The following is a 16,498-nucleotide window of genomic DNA, read 5'->3' as shown; positions in this document are numbered from 1 at the left end:
CCAACTCTATGATTCTACGAAGTCAGTCCTGCCCCCACAGAGGCCAAAGGCCCTTGTGTGCAGACGATGGGAGGGAATTTGGACCCAGGTACCCAGATCCAGGCAAGGAAGCAAGCAAGCAAGGAAGGAAGTTTCACTCGCAGGCAACAAAGCACTTCTCCAGATGGAGGCAAGCAGGACCGCATCGCAGGGCTCCAGAACAGCCTGGAAGGACCCCGATAGGGCAGGCAAAGCCAGGAGAAGCCTGCTGACGCCATCAGACGTGGGGATACCCGTGGGAGCGCTATGACAACTACTGCGTGCCTCTGTGGAGTGGCAGAAGCTCTCCTCCCGCACAACGGTGTGTGGAGGACATCTGTTAGGTAGGAGGGTAATGCCTGAACAGGATCTGTTCTCAGAACCCAAAATAGGCCCTCCTTAGGATTTAAAATAAAACTCACCTCCCGGGTTCCAGGCAAGCCTTCCCTGACAGTCCGTGACGGAAATGCCACGTGAGAGGGGGGCGCCTGAATCATCCTGGAACCAGGCTTGTGGTTGAGGCCAGAAGAAGAGAAGATCTAGGGGCCTCCCCAAAGGTGGAATATCCCACCATGCGCCATTGGTGGGGGTCATCCTCTCCCTGACTCCCCAGCGAGGTGGGTAGGTTGCCTGCCGCCGGCTGTTGTTGAGCAGTTTTTAAATGTTGGTTTTAAGGGAAACCGGGGCTTTAGGGGAGTCTATTTTCATTCTGTAACCTGCCACAAGCCAGCTTGCCACGAGTGGCGGGAAATAAATATATCATCATCATCATCATCATCATCCATCCTCTGGCGGCCAGGGGCTGCACACAGCCCCCCCTTGGGAGCCGACCACCCTCCTCAGAGGGCCCAAGAGCATTCCCGGCAGGTGCAACACCTGGGCTTGACCCCAGGGAGCAGGCCACTCAGGCCACTGCTGGGAACCCAAGGAATGGACATCCGCTGAGCGAGACCGCCGTCATCCTGGCCCAGCGTGCCCCACAGACGGCAGCTCCCCTCAGGCAGAAAGGAGCCCTTCTTGAACTGGAGAGGCGGAGGGCCTGTGGCGGGCAAGGCCAGTCTGCTACTGCTGAGTCCCCCCCCCCCCCGCCCTCCCCTGTGGGGGCCCCCAAATCTCCAGATGCCAAGCAGGAAAGAGAAAAAGGAAGCCAAAGAGACCCCCAAGGTCAGGCCAAAGCCTGCAGAACTCCTCCTGCTGCACAAAGTGGGGGGAGGGGGCTGAGCCAGAAAACCCCACAGGGCCCCCTGCGGGGACACGCCAGGCCACACCTCCCACGGCTCCCGGGGCCACAAGTCCTTCCAGCAACTTCACACCCCAAAGCTTTCCTGGGAAGAGCCTGGCGCTTCCCTGCCTGGTCGGGGGGGGGGGCTGGGGGGGGCTAGAGGGCATGCAGCGTGCGCAGGAGGGGCAGCCCCACTCCGTCACAGAGCCCCCAGCCCAGGGCAGCTCCCCTCGTTCTCGGGATGCGGCCCAGCAAAGCCCTCCGAGGGCCCCCCCGCCCCCGCCCCCCCCGCAGCGGACAGGCTCCTCACTCTGCAGGCAGTCGGCGTTGAGGAGGTCCTGGCACTTCTCGTGGCATTTCACGCCGCACTCGGAGCAGCGCATCCCCTGCCGCGCAATGCCCCACAGGAGGCCCTCGCACTCGTAGCAGTACGTGGGGGTGGTGGCCGTCCACACCTCGAAGTTGTGCGGGGTCGTGCAGGAAATGGGGTAGATCAAGGCCTGCAGCGTCTTCTTGTAGACGTGAGATTTCTGAAGCAAAGAGCCACACGGAGTCAGCGGGGGGGGCAGGGGGGGGACAGTCTTTATGGCTCCTCCTGCTCAGTGGGTGGACGGAGCTGAGCTGAGCTTCCCTTTGGGGCCCGAAGCCCCAGGCCTGCGGAGGCAGAGGGGGGCTCTGCGAAGGAGACGCTCCACACTCTTTCCCCACCTTCTGGAGAAGCCGGCCCTGGAGCTTCCCTTCAAGAAACCAGGCGGTGAGGCCTCACCCTGACGGATTGACGCCCCTTTTCCACTCCCAGACGGGATCCCTCTTTCTCCACTTCCTCCTCACAGCAGCCCTGGGAGGTAGGCCAGAGAGGGACCAAGACCAACCAGCAAGCCTTCAGGCCAGCAAGACTCAGATCCCCCTACTCCGCACCAGCTCTCAGGAAGGAGAGCCCTGGCAGGCCCACCGCGTTTCCACAAGGCATGGCTGACCAGGCCGGCCTGGGGGACTCAGGCTGCTCCATGGGGAGCCCCTTGGCCCCCGCCCTCAGTGGGCATTCCTAGGAGGCAGGAGGAGAGAGCTGGCCCCCTCCTCCCCAACGGAGGCTCTTTTCACTTCCTCTCCTCCAGGGCAGCCTTCTTGTGGCAGATCCATACAATAATTCATAACCCCCCCCCCCCATGCCTGTAATGACTTTCTGTGGGAGCTGAAGCACTTCTGGCTCTTTTGTGCTTTAGAACGCCTCCCCCTCCCCCTCCTGGGCTATTCTGACCTCGCCTTGCCAGTGCGGTGGGCTTCCCACGCCAGCTTCGTTCTTCGCTCTGCCGCTTGGCAGTCCAGAGCGGACCCCGCACGGCCGCCCCACCCCCACGCCCACCCCTTGAAGGCCGCCCTTACCAAGTCCTCATCCTTGAGAGACGTCCTCGTGGCCATGGCCGAGGTGATGCCGGCCTTCCGGGACTGGACCAGCGACTGGAAGGGAAAGGAGCCTCCGTCACTTGGGGGACCCTTCCAGTCGCTGCTTCGAGAGACCGCCGCGCTTGGCAAAGTCTTCTGCTAGTCTGGGGGCCTCACAGAAGAAGACCGAATAGCCTGACCAGACGGGGAGGCAGAAGAACCTGGGACCCCAGGAAACCTGCCTGCTGGGCTATTTCCACTCGAAGCCCCGATTAAGATTAAGGGCATCCCAAAACTTGACCCTCCCCAAGGGGTGAGGCCCACAAACCAGATTTCCCTTCTGTCACTCCTCAACTGACATTCAGCGGACCTGACAGATCTCTTCTCTGACTCCCAGCAAGGGCCGCTTGCCCCTCGAGCATCTTTCATGGAAGCCCCCCGAGGGAGAGACCTGCTGAAATCCCCGGCCCCACAGACTGCAGGGGGGCAGAGCAAGCCACTCCCTCCCTGGCCCCGCCATTTCCAAAAGGTAGGTGGGCCTCATCAGCATATTCTGCCTTGAGCTGACAGCCCCCTCCCCAGCCGGCCCGTGACTCTCAAGCCCTCTCCAGGTAAAAAGGGCCGTGCCGTGCCTGGAGGGAACCAGGCTCCTGAAGAAAGAGAAGTCCAGGCCAGGGAAGGAGGGGAGATTCGGCCGGAAGGTCAGCCTGTGTGTAGGAACCATGCCAACCAATCACACACACACACACACCTCGGCAAGAGGCCTGCCCAGGTTGCTTGACCCCCAGGTGGCAGAGAGGACCCCCCCCCCCCAAGGCTGCTGGCCTCTCTCACACCAGGCCTCTCCAGCCACGTGGTGCCACGAAAGGAGGGCCCCCCCATGAGAATGGCAATGGTTTGTAGCGGGACTACGAGGTTCAGTGCTCTCAGCCATGTGGGGATGGGGTGGGGGAGGTAAGGCAGGGCATGCCCTCCACTCCCTTGGGGGGGGGAGGAGGAAGGGAGCACGCCCGCCCGTGGGGTTGATCTCCACTTACCATGGCCTGCAGAAAGACAGTGTCAGCGTCCAAGGAAAGCATAACAAATTAATTCCATCAGCACCACCTCAGCGGCTACCCTCCCCCTGGCCAGGCTTCTCCCACGAGGGATCCGAAAGGACACCCAGCTGACCTGGGCAGAGGAGGGTGGGCCTGTTCCTGCCCCCAATGGAAAGCCCCATGGAAAGCCCCTGGGCTGAGGAGGGTGGGCCTGTTCCTACCCCCAAGCGCCCTTGCCCATGGCCTCTCTAAATAACAATGAATAAATTCCCCTCCACCCTCACCCCCAGGATTCTCTGCAACCTTCATTAAGGGAACGAGGGTGGCTTTTTAATCATCAGCTTTGCCAGAAAAAAACGAAACAAAACTGAGGAATGGAAACATGCACAAGGAATCTCTTTGATCCCCCAAGGGTCTCCCCCTCACCACAATAAAATCTCTCAATCAGCGCCTTTCCCTGGTGCTCCTTAAGACCCCTCCCACTCTGACGGAGGATCAAACCCTCAGACACACAAGCCCTTGTTTGCAGACACACAGCTGGGCATTCTGCCAACTCACTACGACTTTTGAGGCAGGGGAGAGAGACAAGAATGGGACAGCAAAACCCAACGGTCTTAAGGTCTTAAAGATGCCTCAGGACTCTCGACTAGGGTTGCCAGCCTCCAGGCTGTGGCTGGAGATTTCCTGGGATTGCCACTCTTTGCCAGGAAAGAGACATCTGTTCACCTGGAGGTAATGACTCCGTTGGAAGGTGGGCCCCATGGCACCGTACCTGCTGATGCCCCTCCACTTCCCAGCCCCCCCCCATCTCCAGGTATCTCCCAATCCTACTCGCTGCACACTTTGACGGAAGCCCCCCCCCCCCCCCCGGGTCTCAGGCTGCCGCTCTTCACCTCTTGCCAGGCTTGGCCTTCTTCTCTGGCCCTCCTGGGGGGTATCAGGACTGGCTCATTCTGAGATCTTTGCTACTCTACAACCTCCGGCCTGTTTCTGGTTTTGAACAGGCATTTGAGCTGGAGCCAACCCTGCCCAGGAGCCCGTGGGCCTAGCCTGGGGGAAAAGACGAAGCCCATGCCTGGGGTGAGTGGAGGACATGCCTGGCAGACTTTGGTGCCGCAGGGCAAGGTCGGTGGGAGCATCTTCAGACGCTGCAGAGGGACGGGCTTCCAGAACCCCAAAGTCCACCCCACAAGCACAGATAAGTCCAAGGCTCAGGTCCGTTTCAGAGTCCCCCAGCTGGGATAATGTCTGAGAAGAGGTGCCCCCCTCACCTCCCTTTCAGCATAAAGACGCAGCCAGGACCACCCCCAGCTGTCTCCAAAAGAGGGTTCAAGTGTTCCTAGCAAACATCTGGCAGTGTCCCAGGCCACAGATGCTCAGAAATCCCCTGGGGGGAAGAACGTGAGAAGAGAACCTGCTTGTGACAAGGGACCCACGACCAGCCTGGGCCAGCCCTCCCTGTGTGGTTGTTGTTATTGTTGTTTTTTTTTTGGGGGGGGAGACTCTCACCAAGTCACTGACAAGCGGGAGGGGCTTCTTCTTGCGTAGATCAGGCATGCTGTCGATGCCGTAGAGGCCACCAGCTGGCCTAAGAACAAAAGGAGAAAGGTATTAGGGGTGGCCCTACAGACTGAGACCCAGGTGAGTCTGGCCCTGGCCCAGAAACGCAGCTCACCCTGAGAGGCAGGAGGCTCAGAGCACAGCAGTGGCAGCTCCACATACGCAACACAGATCAGCTTTGGAGCAGCGTTAAATCTGCAGATTATGCCCATCAGTGTGAGTTACATGGCAGAGGTGCTTCTGAGCATTCAGCACCAGGACACCTTGCGCCTACCCACCTCATTCGCAAATTGAGTGGCACTTGGTTCCCCATGAGATTCCTGTGGAATTTATCTTCATTGTTACATTTTGGGGAAAGTCTCTCTCTGTAGAATATGCAACACACATATGTGTCTGTAGTACCTTTTGATTGCAGTAAGTAACCAATTGTATCTGTGTAATTTCTTACAAAAATTATTCTTGTTGTTTTTAAATGTAATATAAGCATATACTTTGTTTTCTTAGTCGTTACATATATATATATATATATATATATATATATATATATATATAGTGAATCCAAGAGCAGCTATTGGCTGCTGAGGAAGTCTATCGAAAAACCAACTTACCCGGAGTGGTTTTCAGCCATTCCAATGGCCGTTTTGATGCTCAGCCTGCCCTCAGGGGTTGTTTCCAGGGCCAGCCTGCCTTCTTTTAGCCTGCAGGCTTCCCCCCTGCCCCCCATGCCCACCCCCGACACTGAATAGCAATAGCATATTTCTGTAAAGCTTCCCATGGAATGGGGGAAACCACCACCATTAAACAATATTTATCAAGCAAGGGTCCAAAACGTTGTGTTTTTCGTAGCCTTACAGCAACTGACTGTGACTGTGGCTCTCCCCAGCAGGAGGGGAGGAGAGCGGAGGGGAGGGGAGGGGAGGGGCAGCTGCCAGTCTGAGCAGGCAAGAGGGGCCCTTGGCGGACTGAGGGGCTGATCCAGCAGAAGGCAGCAGCTTCACGTGTGGGAGGAGTGGGTGGGCCAGGGAGCTGACCTCTCCTCAGACCTCGCCCTGTTTGGCAGCACCGGGGTCGGCAAGGGGGCAGGAGATGCTGCCGAACCCGGCACAACCATCCTGCAACTGGACACTGGAGTTATGGCCCGTGGTCATTTCCTATCTAGTTAGATTTGCCTACTTCAGTCAGACTCCTGGATGCACAAAACAGCAGAGGCCCGGGCAGCCGTTCCAAGACACGCTCCCCCCCCCCCCCCGGCAGCAGCCCGGCTTTGACTGCACAGGAGCTACCAGAAGAAAGCGGAATTCAAATGTTACAGATCAAAGCCATATGGCTGTAATCAAATATACGAACACATTTAAAATCAAACAGCATGGAAAATGGTGCCTTCTCGTTTCCCGCCTGGCAGACCTTCAATTCCTCCTGGGAAACCAGTGCGGGAGGCTGCCGCTCCCTCCACAACCAGCCCGGCTTCATGCTCCAGCAGAACTGTGCAGCTCTCATCGCCCTGGCTGGCATGGTCCCCAGCGGCAGAGAAGCACAAGCACTGCCGGGACAGAGGGGCTGCCCTAGGCTGAAGGCCCATGCTGTAGGGACCCCTGGCAGGAATCCTTGCAGTTCTGAGGTGAGCCAAAGCCCCCTCAATGTACAAGCGCCACTCAGGTGGGCAGAGAACCACACCAGAGGACAAAGTGTCCCACATCACAGAATCATCGAATAACAGAGTTGGGAGGGACCTCCTGGGTCGTCTAGTCCAACTCCCTGCACTATGCAGGACACTCACAACCCTAGAATCATGGAATCATAGAGTTGGAAGGGGGCATACAGGCCATCTAGTCCAACCACCTGCTCTACGCAGGATCAGCCCTAAGCATCCTAAAGCATCCAAGAAAAGTGTGTATCCAACCTCTCGCTCATCCACTGTCATCTGCCACCCCCTTGAGCCTTCACAGAATCTGCCTCTCTGTCAGATGGCTCTCCAGCCTCTGTTTAAAAATCTCCAAAGATGAAGAACCCACCACCTCCCAAGGAAGCCTGTTCCACTGAGAAACCGCTCTGACTGTCAGGAACTTCTTCTGGATGTTTAGACGGAATTTGTTTTGAATTAATTTCATCCCATTGGTTCTGGTCCGTCCCTCTGGGGCAAGAGAGAACAACTCTGCTCCATCCTCTACATGGCACCCTTTTAAATACTTGGATTATCAGATCCCCTCTCAGTCGTCTCCTCTCCAGGCTAAACAGACCAAGCTCCCCCAACCTTTCCTCCTACGTCTTGGTCTCCAAACCCCTCACCATCTTTGTTGTCCTCCTCTGGACACGCTCCAGTTTGTCTACATCCCTCTTCAATTGAGGTGCCCAAAACTGAACACAGGACTCCAAGTGAGGCCGAACCAGAGCAGAGTAAAGTGGTACCATCACCTCCCGTGATCTGGACACGATACTCCGTTTGATACAGCCCAAAATCCCATTTGCCTTTTTAGCCACTGAGTCACACTGTTGACTCATGTTCAATGTATGGTCTACTAAGACTCCTAGATCCTTTTCGTACATGCTACTGCCAAGACAAGACTCCCCCATCCTATATTGATGTATTTGGTTTTTCCTACCTAAATGCAGAACTTTACATTAGTCCCGATTGAACTTCATTTTATTCAGTTTAGCCCACTTCTCGAGCCTATCAAGATTATTCTGTAATCTGATTATGTCTTCAGTTGTATTTGCTACCCCTCCCAGTTTAGTATCGTCTGCAAATTTAATAAGTATACTGTCTAATCCCTCATCCAAATCATTTATAAATATATGTTGAACAACACAGGGCCCAGGACAGATCCTTAGGGTACTCCACTTGTCACTCTTTTCCAAGAAGATGCTGAACCATTAACAAGTACCCTCTGGGTACGATCTGTCAAGCAGTTATTGACCCACCTGACAGAATTAGGATCCATATCGTATTTTACCAACTTGTCCACAAGAATATCATGTGGAACCCTATCAAAAGTTTTATCCTTATCAGACGCACTTTGGTACTTTTCCTGGGACTTGCCCATGTTCCTGAGTCCTGTGTTCAGTTTTGACCACCATAATTAAAGAAAGATGTAGAGAAACTGGAGCGTGTCCAGAGGAGGGCTATGAGGATGGGGAGGGGTTCTGAGACCAAGTTGTATGAGGAATGGTTGAGGGAGCTTGGTCTATTTAGCTTAGAAAGGAGATGATTGAGAGGTGATATGATAACCATCTCCAAATACTTGAAGGGCCGTCACATAGAAGAATGAGCAGAGTTGTTTTCTGTTGCCCCAGAACATCAGACCAGAATCAATGGGTTTAAAATAATTCAAAAGAATTTGCACCTAAACATCCAGGAGTTCCTGACACTTTGAGCCGTTCCTCAGTGGAACAGGCTTCCTTGAGAGGTGGTGAGTTCTCCTTCTTTGGAAGTTCTTAAGCAGATGCTATGTCATCTCACAGAAATGTTGATTTTATGAACTTAGGCAGAGTGTGAGTGGGTGGGCAGGAAGGAATGTGCCAGTGTTTGTCTCTTGTGGCCCTTCCTGGCAGACCCAGGGAATTGCTAATAGCTGCTGTGGGTGGTAGGTGAATTCCCTCCAGGCTAGGATGAATTCTGGAGATTTTTGGTGGAGGGATTGCTTGGGGCATGAAATTGTGATCAACTGTGAGTGGGCAGATAGTTGTGAGTGTCCTGCATAGTTCTGGGGGTTGGACTAGATGACCTTGGAGGTACCTTCCAACTTTGATTCAATGATTCTGTTCCCCGCTAGGACCAAAATCGATACAGGAGGAGAATACAGAATGGCTTCTCTCTTTCCAACATGATCCATCCCTCTTGGTAAGATTGTGTACTGGAAAGAGCCCCGCCAGAAGGAATGGCAAGAAGGCCGAGCTGCCCAAACTCGCGGTGGGGGGGGGGGTATGGTGTGGGAAACGTCCAGGGGAACAGCACTCCCCTGCCTACAAAGCCACTGCAGCGGCCAAAAGGGCTGCCTTGGGGTCACTGCATGGCCCGCCAATGGAAGAAGAGTCCCTGTTCGTGCCTAAGGGCCCCTGTAACGGGGTGGCCCAGTTTGGAGGGGTCTTGCTTGGGCCATGGGCTGCTGCAGCTGAGCAAACACTGGAAATCCTGCAGAGAGGTGGGTTGGAATGGGCCCCGCCTCTCTTGTGACGCTGTAGACCTATGCGTGGAGGCCAGGAAACAGCAGGGATGGGTTGCCAGCCGCACAAACTGGTTTGCTCCACAGCTCTGACTCCTGGAAGCCGGCCTTCCAGCAGGAGCCATGTGGGGCTGGCTGCCCAAGGGCTTCTTGGGGCTTGGTACAGCACAGGCTAGGCTGGGGCCCCAGGAGAAGAAGGTGGCACCCCTCCCCTCAAGGTCACAGAGCAGAAGCAGCCCAGCCCCAGGGGCCGTGACACCTTTAACCCCCCCCCCCGCCCAACGGGGAATGTGAGCGCATGGCCCCGGAGCCCACTTACCCGGCCTTGAGCCACGGAGACGTTGCCAGGTTGCTGCCATCATCCTGACCCTGAAACCGCCACAGGAAGACAAGAGAAACGGAAATTAGCTCTCAGAGCAAGGCCAGGCTGCTGCTGCTGCTGCTGCATTCGGGACTCGGGAAGAGGCATAAGAACAGAAGGCGGCTCATGCGGGGAGCACCCCATGGTGGGCAGCACCTCACGACTGGGCAGGACACACCCACCATACACATGCACACACACACACACACACACACACGCGCGCGAGGAAGACCAAAGAGCCTGTTCAGTGCAACCCTCTTCCCAAGTGCCCCCTTCTCCCCAAGCCTCACACTGCCGAAGAGAGACTTTTCTCCCACTTGAGCATTCCCAACCAGGCCCCCCACGCAGGCACGGAGGGCCCAGAAGGGGAGGCGGCACTGCAGAGCCCCGCTATGCCTGCACCAAAGCTGGAAGGCAGCGGAGGACAGCACGCTCCGGCCTTCCCGGGCCCTGCAGAGGGGCAGCAGGCAAGGGAGGAGGAGCCAGGCCAGGAGAGCCCCACCCACCCACCCACCCCTGCTACTCACACCCCGGGGAAAGGGGCTTGAAATCACAGGGGGAGCCCCCATTGGAGCATGCTTTATTATTATTATTATATCAATAGAATTATTAGTATTAGTATTAGTATTATTTCAATTTATTTCCCGCCACTCCCAAATGGCTCGTGGTGGGTTACAGTGTCTTAAAACCCCATTAAAACTTAAAAATATCACAGCATGGCGGCACAATAATAAGATCTCCTTCCTAAAAAAGGGGGGGTGGAGGAGAAGGAGGTCAACGAAACCCCCCCAAAGAAAAGGGGGGGGGGTGGAGAAGGAAACCCCCCACCTTGGTGAAACCCAGGGGTGACCACCCAGCCTATCTGCTTTCCAAATGGGAAGGCTGGACAACAGACCACCGGAAGAGCCCTGCTGGGTCAGGCCGTCCAGTCCAGCCCTTGGTCCATCCAGAGGACAGCTGCCAAGCAGCACGAAGCAGAATCGGCCACTGCCGATGGCCGCCTTGCCCTTCACCGCCCCAGAGGAGAAAGCAAGAGGGAGCAGGAAGGGGGCCTCTCCTCCCTGTGGAGCCAGCAGCGAAAACAGTTTCTGTGACTCAGGATGCCATGGCAGAAGCTGCTATTCATGCAGAAAGAGCACAAGGGAGCTGCGTGCCGCTTGCCAGGGCAAGCCAAGCTGGGAGGGGCTGGCATTAGCTCCCCCCCCCCCCATCTACAGACACACTGGCCCAAGAATCCTCATCAGGGGAACACTGCAAATGGGCCAAGCAGGGGGGACTCATGCAGGCCTAAAGGAACCCTCCTCCCTCCCTCCCTCCCTGAGGGCAGGGGGGCTACGGTCCGGGAGTGGGTGGGGAAGACGATCCAGAAGCAGAGAAGTGGCATGGCATGCACAGGAGGGATTCAAGGACATACCAGGAGAGGAAGCTGCACTTTTGGAAATGAGAATCACCACAGTCCAACCGGATGGGAGTCAGCGCAAAGGTGTCCTCAACTCCTTGAGGAGGCGGAGGGCAAGGCATTTCCCGGTTTAGAGTCCTGTGTCCAGGTCTCAGGCCCCAGGTCCCGCACCAACCCGCTGGAAAGGATCCACTGTGGGTGAGGGTCCCGGCCCTGGAGGGCCAGCCAGAAGGACAGGCGACCTTCAGTCTACCCAGCCAAGTAAGACAGAGAGAGTGACCCTGATCGTGGAAAGGGCAACCACAACTGGAGCTTGGAGGCTACAGGGAAAGACCCCCCCCCCAAGGAGGTTGTGGCATCTCTTGGAGGGGGCGAGGGGGGGTCCCTACAGGGGAGCAAAATGCTGGACGAGGCATGCAGCAGCAGCAGAGGCAAAGGCAGCCTGGGCAGGAGATGTGCTGCCCAGGCCACACACCGGCGCATGGGCAGATTTTGGAAGGCCAACGGGTCCACAGGGCCAAGGCAGTTGTTTCTGAGGGCAAGCTCAGGCCGCACCGAGAGCCGGGCGGGAGGAGCGGTCAGCCAAGGAGGCCGGCCCCTGAAGCCTCCAGCCAGCTGGAACAGAGCCAAGGAGGCAGGCCGGCCCTACCAAGCAGGGGTGTTTCTGACCCACAGACACCTGCTGACAGCTGCAGCCAGAAGGAAGCACCAAGCGCTGGAAATCTCGTATGAACCCCCAAGCCTGACGAACCCGTCAAAAACTAGTGAGGAAGGAGCTCGTGAGGAAAAGGTCGGTGGAAGCGGGGCAGGGGAGAGCTGACAGGGCAGACAACAGCCCCCCCCCCAGGTTTTTCTGGATCCAAATAACTCCCCCCCCACACACACACACCCCTTAGGAAGGAGCTCTGTTGCATTTTGCAGGAAAACCACACTCCAAGATGGCATGTGTGATGAAACCAAGCTCTGTGATGCCCCCAGGAGGTGTGCCAGGGTGGGGCTGGGGGTGGGCAGAGCTCTGCAGCTGAGATCTGCACAGGGCAGCCCCACACCAGCCCAGGTGGGGCCATGGCGAAGCAAAGGGTGTTGGGGGAGGGGGCTCCTGCCTGCCCTCTCCGCCTCCCAATTCCAGGCAGGTCTCTTGGCTGCTTCACAAACCAAAGTGACCCTCCCAGCCCTCCCTGGGCAAGCGTGGCACAACTCAAATACCGATGGAAATCCATTTGCAGATTTGTTTGGCTGTCCCATGCTTTGAAACCAACACTTCATAAAAATCCAAGCAGAATAAAAAGCTCTTAAGCCAAACAGATCTCAGATTTCTCACTGCAGGTGAAAACCCTCCTGATCCGGAATCCACAGAGGCACTTGGGACCACCCAGCTCCTTCGCGGTCCCTCAAACATTAAGGGCCTCAGCGAACCATAAAGCTTTCTCCTATGCGGACATCGCCAAACCTCTTTGAATAATTAGCAAGAGTCGCGTAAGCCCTTACTTCACCACAGAATCAAAAGGCCAGGAATTAGCATCAGTTAATGATGCCTCCAGCTCTGCCAGCTTCCCGGGCAGGCGGGTTGTGCTGATTGGGAAATGCTGACGGGGGAGTGGGGGGGGGGGGGCTGGAGGGGCTCTTTGTGTCATGCTGGTTTCACCCCCCACCTTCCCACAGTCTGGATCCCACAGGGGTGGGCAAACTGTGGCCTTCCAAACGTCCATGGACTACAGTTCCCATGAGCAAATGCCGGCAGGGCCACATCTGGAGGACCAGTTTGCCTACCCCTGGCCCAGATGTTCTCCCTAACCCTAATTTCACTGCATGCCGTTACGCTGCACATGGCGAGAGGCCGCTGCCCCCAGGAGTGCTGGTTCCTCCACTGGCTCTTCGTTCTGGGCCGGGCCTCTGTCCTTGTGACTGAAGGAATCGTCTCTTTGATATTTTAGAGAAATAAGATTTATATTGGAGAAGTTGAATGCGTGTTTTCAGAAGCCCCACATCCGCCCAAGAGCATTCCCCGACACTCTAACGGGTCTGACGCATTTGTTGTTTTCCGATATTTGGCAGCACATGTCTGTGTCCCTCGGCCTAACGCACGTATGCGTGCACCCAGCATGTGGTGTGGCTCACTTTGCTAAGGAGCGGGGCTGGGGTTCACAGCCATGTCCTCTCCCAATTGTGACCCCCCCCCAGCCTTCGAGGCTCCCTGGGCAGCACTGTGACACTCTCCTGAGAGGGGGGGGGAGGCATTGAATGCACACCCTGCCTCTTTGAAATGTGCCTACTGAAACCATTTGTTTCCCCCATCAAGTCACAGCTGTCTTGGGACAACCCCCGGAGAGTTCTTAAGGCAAGAGACATTCAGTGGCAAAGCAGGTCTCCCATCCAAGCGCCAACCAGGGGTGACCCTGCTTAGCTCCCAAGATCTGATGCGATCAGGCTAGCCTGAGCTGTCCGGGTAAGGGCAAACGATCCACACCAAGCAGTAAGGAATGTGTAGCAAACTCTTTGCTCCTCTGTCCAGGCCTGGGGTCAAGGAAGAAGGAGGCATCCCCCACTCAAAGACAGACTGGGACTCCTCAGGGAGGCCTGGGCAGAGGGCGTCCTGCCTCTCATGGCGGCTGCAGGAGAGGCACAGGTGGGCAGCACCCCCTCGTGGGATGGAGCGCTTGATGGATTTGCCATGTCCGGATTGGGGGGGGGGGGGACACACCACTGCTCCTTTCCAAAAGTCACCCACACTGAACAGACTCTTCTTATAGCTCAAATACACGACCAGCAATGCCTCTCCAAACTGACACATGCTGAACTGGGGGCAGGGGGGAGGGGGCCTTTCCAAGCCTCAGCCGAAGCAGCCAGGTGACACTTCAACAGGGCATGCAGAAAAGAGACAACACACTGGGGTGTCAAAGGAGGAGACACGCTGGTTAGAATGGAGAGTAGATAACCTGAAGTTCTCCTCTACTTCCTTCTGCAAATGAGAAAAAACACAAAAAAGAGGAAGGAGAGGAACAACATTAGAGGGGCGAGTTCAGGCACAGATCCCGATTGGGAAGGGGAAGGGGAACTCCGCCGGAAGCTCCCGAGGGAGCCTGGTTTTGCTTGCTGACAGCGTCCCCAGCTCCTGTGCAGAGGTGGCAGGCAGGCTCCCAGAGGACTCAGGGATTCAAAGACAGGTTTTAGTCCTGCTTTCATCAAGCACAGAAACTCTCATTTCATTGTCTCAGCGCAAACCAGCATGTGCCACACTATGGAGTGCAATCTGGACACACCCGACTGGGACAGGAACCCCTCTTAAAAAGGAGAAGCACAACACGACCCACTAGCCCACCACCCAGGCCCCAAAGTGGCAGGATGCATCTTGGCAATGCCTGTAAGGGACCTGGGAGCACTAGGCACCCTGAAAGGGAGGGAATGCCCTACAGAGGGATAACAGCACGTCTGTTTTTCTTTTTTTTAGCTAAAGAAGAACACCAAATTCTTCTATGTCACAAGAAAGAAGGAAACATTATGACTAAAGCTAGATTTTCAGTGAAGAAAATTGGATGAGCGTTTTCCTTGACCTTCGGGCATTTTAAAAATCTACAGTTTAGTTTTGTGCCAGCACACCTCCTAGAATCGCAGAGTTGGGAGGGACCCCCAGAGTAATCTAGTCCAACCCCCTCCCCTGCCAGGCGCCCCAAAGTAGGTCCCAGAAGCACCAGAGAGGGTTGAGAGTAACTGGCCAGCTCAAGACTGGGCCTCAGACGAGACAATCAAGCACAGCGCCCGCACCACAGAGGCCAAACCCACAGAGAGAAGGAGGGTCTCTCTCTTTCGTGTTCTGGGCAGCAGCCTGACGGCCTCCACGCCACACCAGGGGAACTCTCCAACGATGCCCTCACCCCCAGCCCAGAAAACGGACAGTCCTGCTGCCTTTGCTCTCCTTCGGGCACGAGGAGCACTCGAGCGGCTCCCAGCACAGCAAGCCATCATCCTGCCCTCGGTGCTAAGTACATTTCAGCCCCGTAAGAGGCAAAACTGGGTCAGCCGCTCAGCCACGGTGCCCTGATGAGCCTGCCCACTCCCCGGCTGGTCAGGGCAGCTCTCCCCCTCCCTTCTTCCTCCCCAGCCCTACAAAGCAGCAGCTCAGCAGCCAAGCCCCTCAGCTCAGAGGCCCTGGAAACAAAAAGGTCGTGATTCAGCCCAGAATGGAAGCCGGGCCTCTTCTCCAAAGGATTTCAGGGACTGAACTGTGACTCTCCAAAGCCAGATCTACGGACAGATGTTGCCTTGGCAGCCATGGCCGTTCTCTGCCTGAGGCTGCTGCCTGGAGCAGAGATGGCCACCTGGCAGGGGACGCCCCGAAGCCCAGACTGGCGACCTGACCCCTCAAAGGAAAGCACAAATCTTCTCATAGCATCCCTGCTCCTCTGCTCCAAGTCTTGCCAGCCTGCATAGCTGGAGGCACACAAGGGCGGGAGCCTCAGTGGGAACGCTGCCAAGTCACACACACACACACACACACACCGCACAGAAGTTAAAACTCTCCCTAAAGGGCACGCGGAGGCATCCAAAGGTCAGCCAATTCTTAGCAACTGTTTCCTCTACTCTTGTAATCCACGGGGGTTGCAACCAAGGCCACACAAGACTTCTGGGGGGAGAGGGGCAAGAGGCTGCCCTCACAGGAGCTGGACTGGGCTTGCATTTAAGAAAAAGCCGTTGGCTGAACCCAGAAGCGGAGGAGTTCTTCACAATCCCTGTAAGAAATCCACAGTTCTTAGGGAGACTAAGATTGACTCTGAAGGTTAAGGCAACGACTGCAATTAAACTAGTTTACTTCCAAACCAATCAGCAAACCTGACTTCTTTTTCTTGAAACAGGCACACTAATTGGTATAATAGCTGGAATTAAGTTAAATGCTCAGTGGGGAAGGGGGCCCTTCTATGGACAGTAAGTAGGGCCATATCCACTCCATGCCTTTCATGCGACCCACCCGCTGGGCACACCCTCGGCCATACTTTTCCTGCTTTCCTCCCTAAGGGAGTTTCAGAGCGGCTGATCAGAACTTTCGGCGGATGCTATGAGGGAGTCGGGTCACTCCTCAGAATCTGTCTGGGCACTGCAGAGACGAAGGTGGTGAAGGGGTGGTCTGCTCAGCCCAAGGGCCGTTGCCAGGCACAGCTGCCGGGCATGTCCCCCATGTACGCATACCGGCACCTCCCTTGACTGGAGTCAGCTCCGGAAGCACAGACCGCCTGCACATGGCCGTCTGCACATGCTTCCAAAGTGAGGGTGCCAGGCACAGCATACCCAAATCCTGAACCACCTTTGAGAAGCAGCAAGAGGCTGCAAGTGCATCCTTGACCAGAAAGACCTGCCTGCCTGCCC

General features: G+C 56.2%; 1 protein-coding gene across 11 annotated transcripts in view; it reads right to left on the bottom strand.

The window, feature by feature from the left end:
* The window catches only part of UNC13B (unc-13 homolog B), a 148,883-nt gene that overhangs the window by 53,619 nt on the left and 78,766 nt on the right, over positions 1-16,498 (bottom strand). For 6 of the 11 annotated variants that reach the window (XM_077346631.1, XM_077346632.1, XM_077346635.1 and 3 more), the window contains 4 exons: positions 9,700-9,749; positions 5,170-5,248; positions 2,624-2,698; positions 1,551-1,770 (listed from right to left, as the gene is read on the bottom strand). In XM_077346631.1, the coding sequence (XP_077202746.1) occupies positions 1,551-1,770; positions 2,624-2,698; positions 5,170-5,248; positions 9,700-9,749 (424 nt within the window). Of the gene's footprint in view, positions 1-1,550; positions 1,771-2,623; positions 2,699-5,169; positions 5,249-9,699; positions 9,750-14,076; positions 14,100-16,498 lie in introns of all 11 variants that reach the window. The other 5 variants (XM_077346629.1, XM_077346626.1, XM_077346627.1 and 2 more) reach the window with 1 other exon arrangement.

This window comes from Paroedura picta, chromosome 7 (assembly GCF_049243985.1).
Source record: "Paroedura picta isolate Pp20150507F chromosome 7, Ppicta_v3.0, whole genome shotgun sequence".
Classification (NCBI taxonomy): Eukaryota; Metazoa; Chordata; class Lepidosauria; order Squamata; family Gekkonidae; genus Paroedura; species Paroedura picta.
This window is presented reverse-complemented; position numbering and strand designations above follow the sequence as displayed.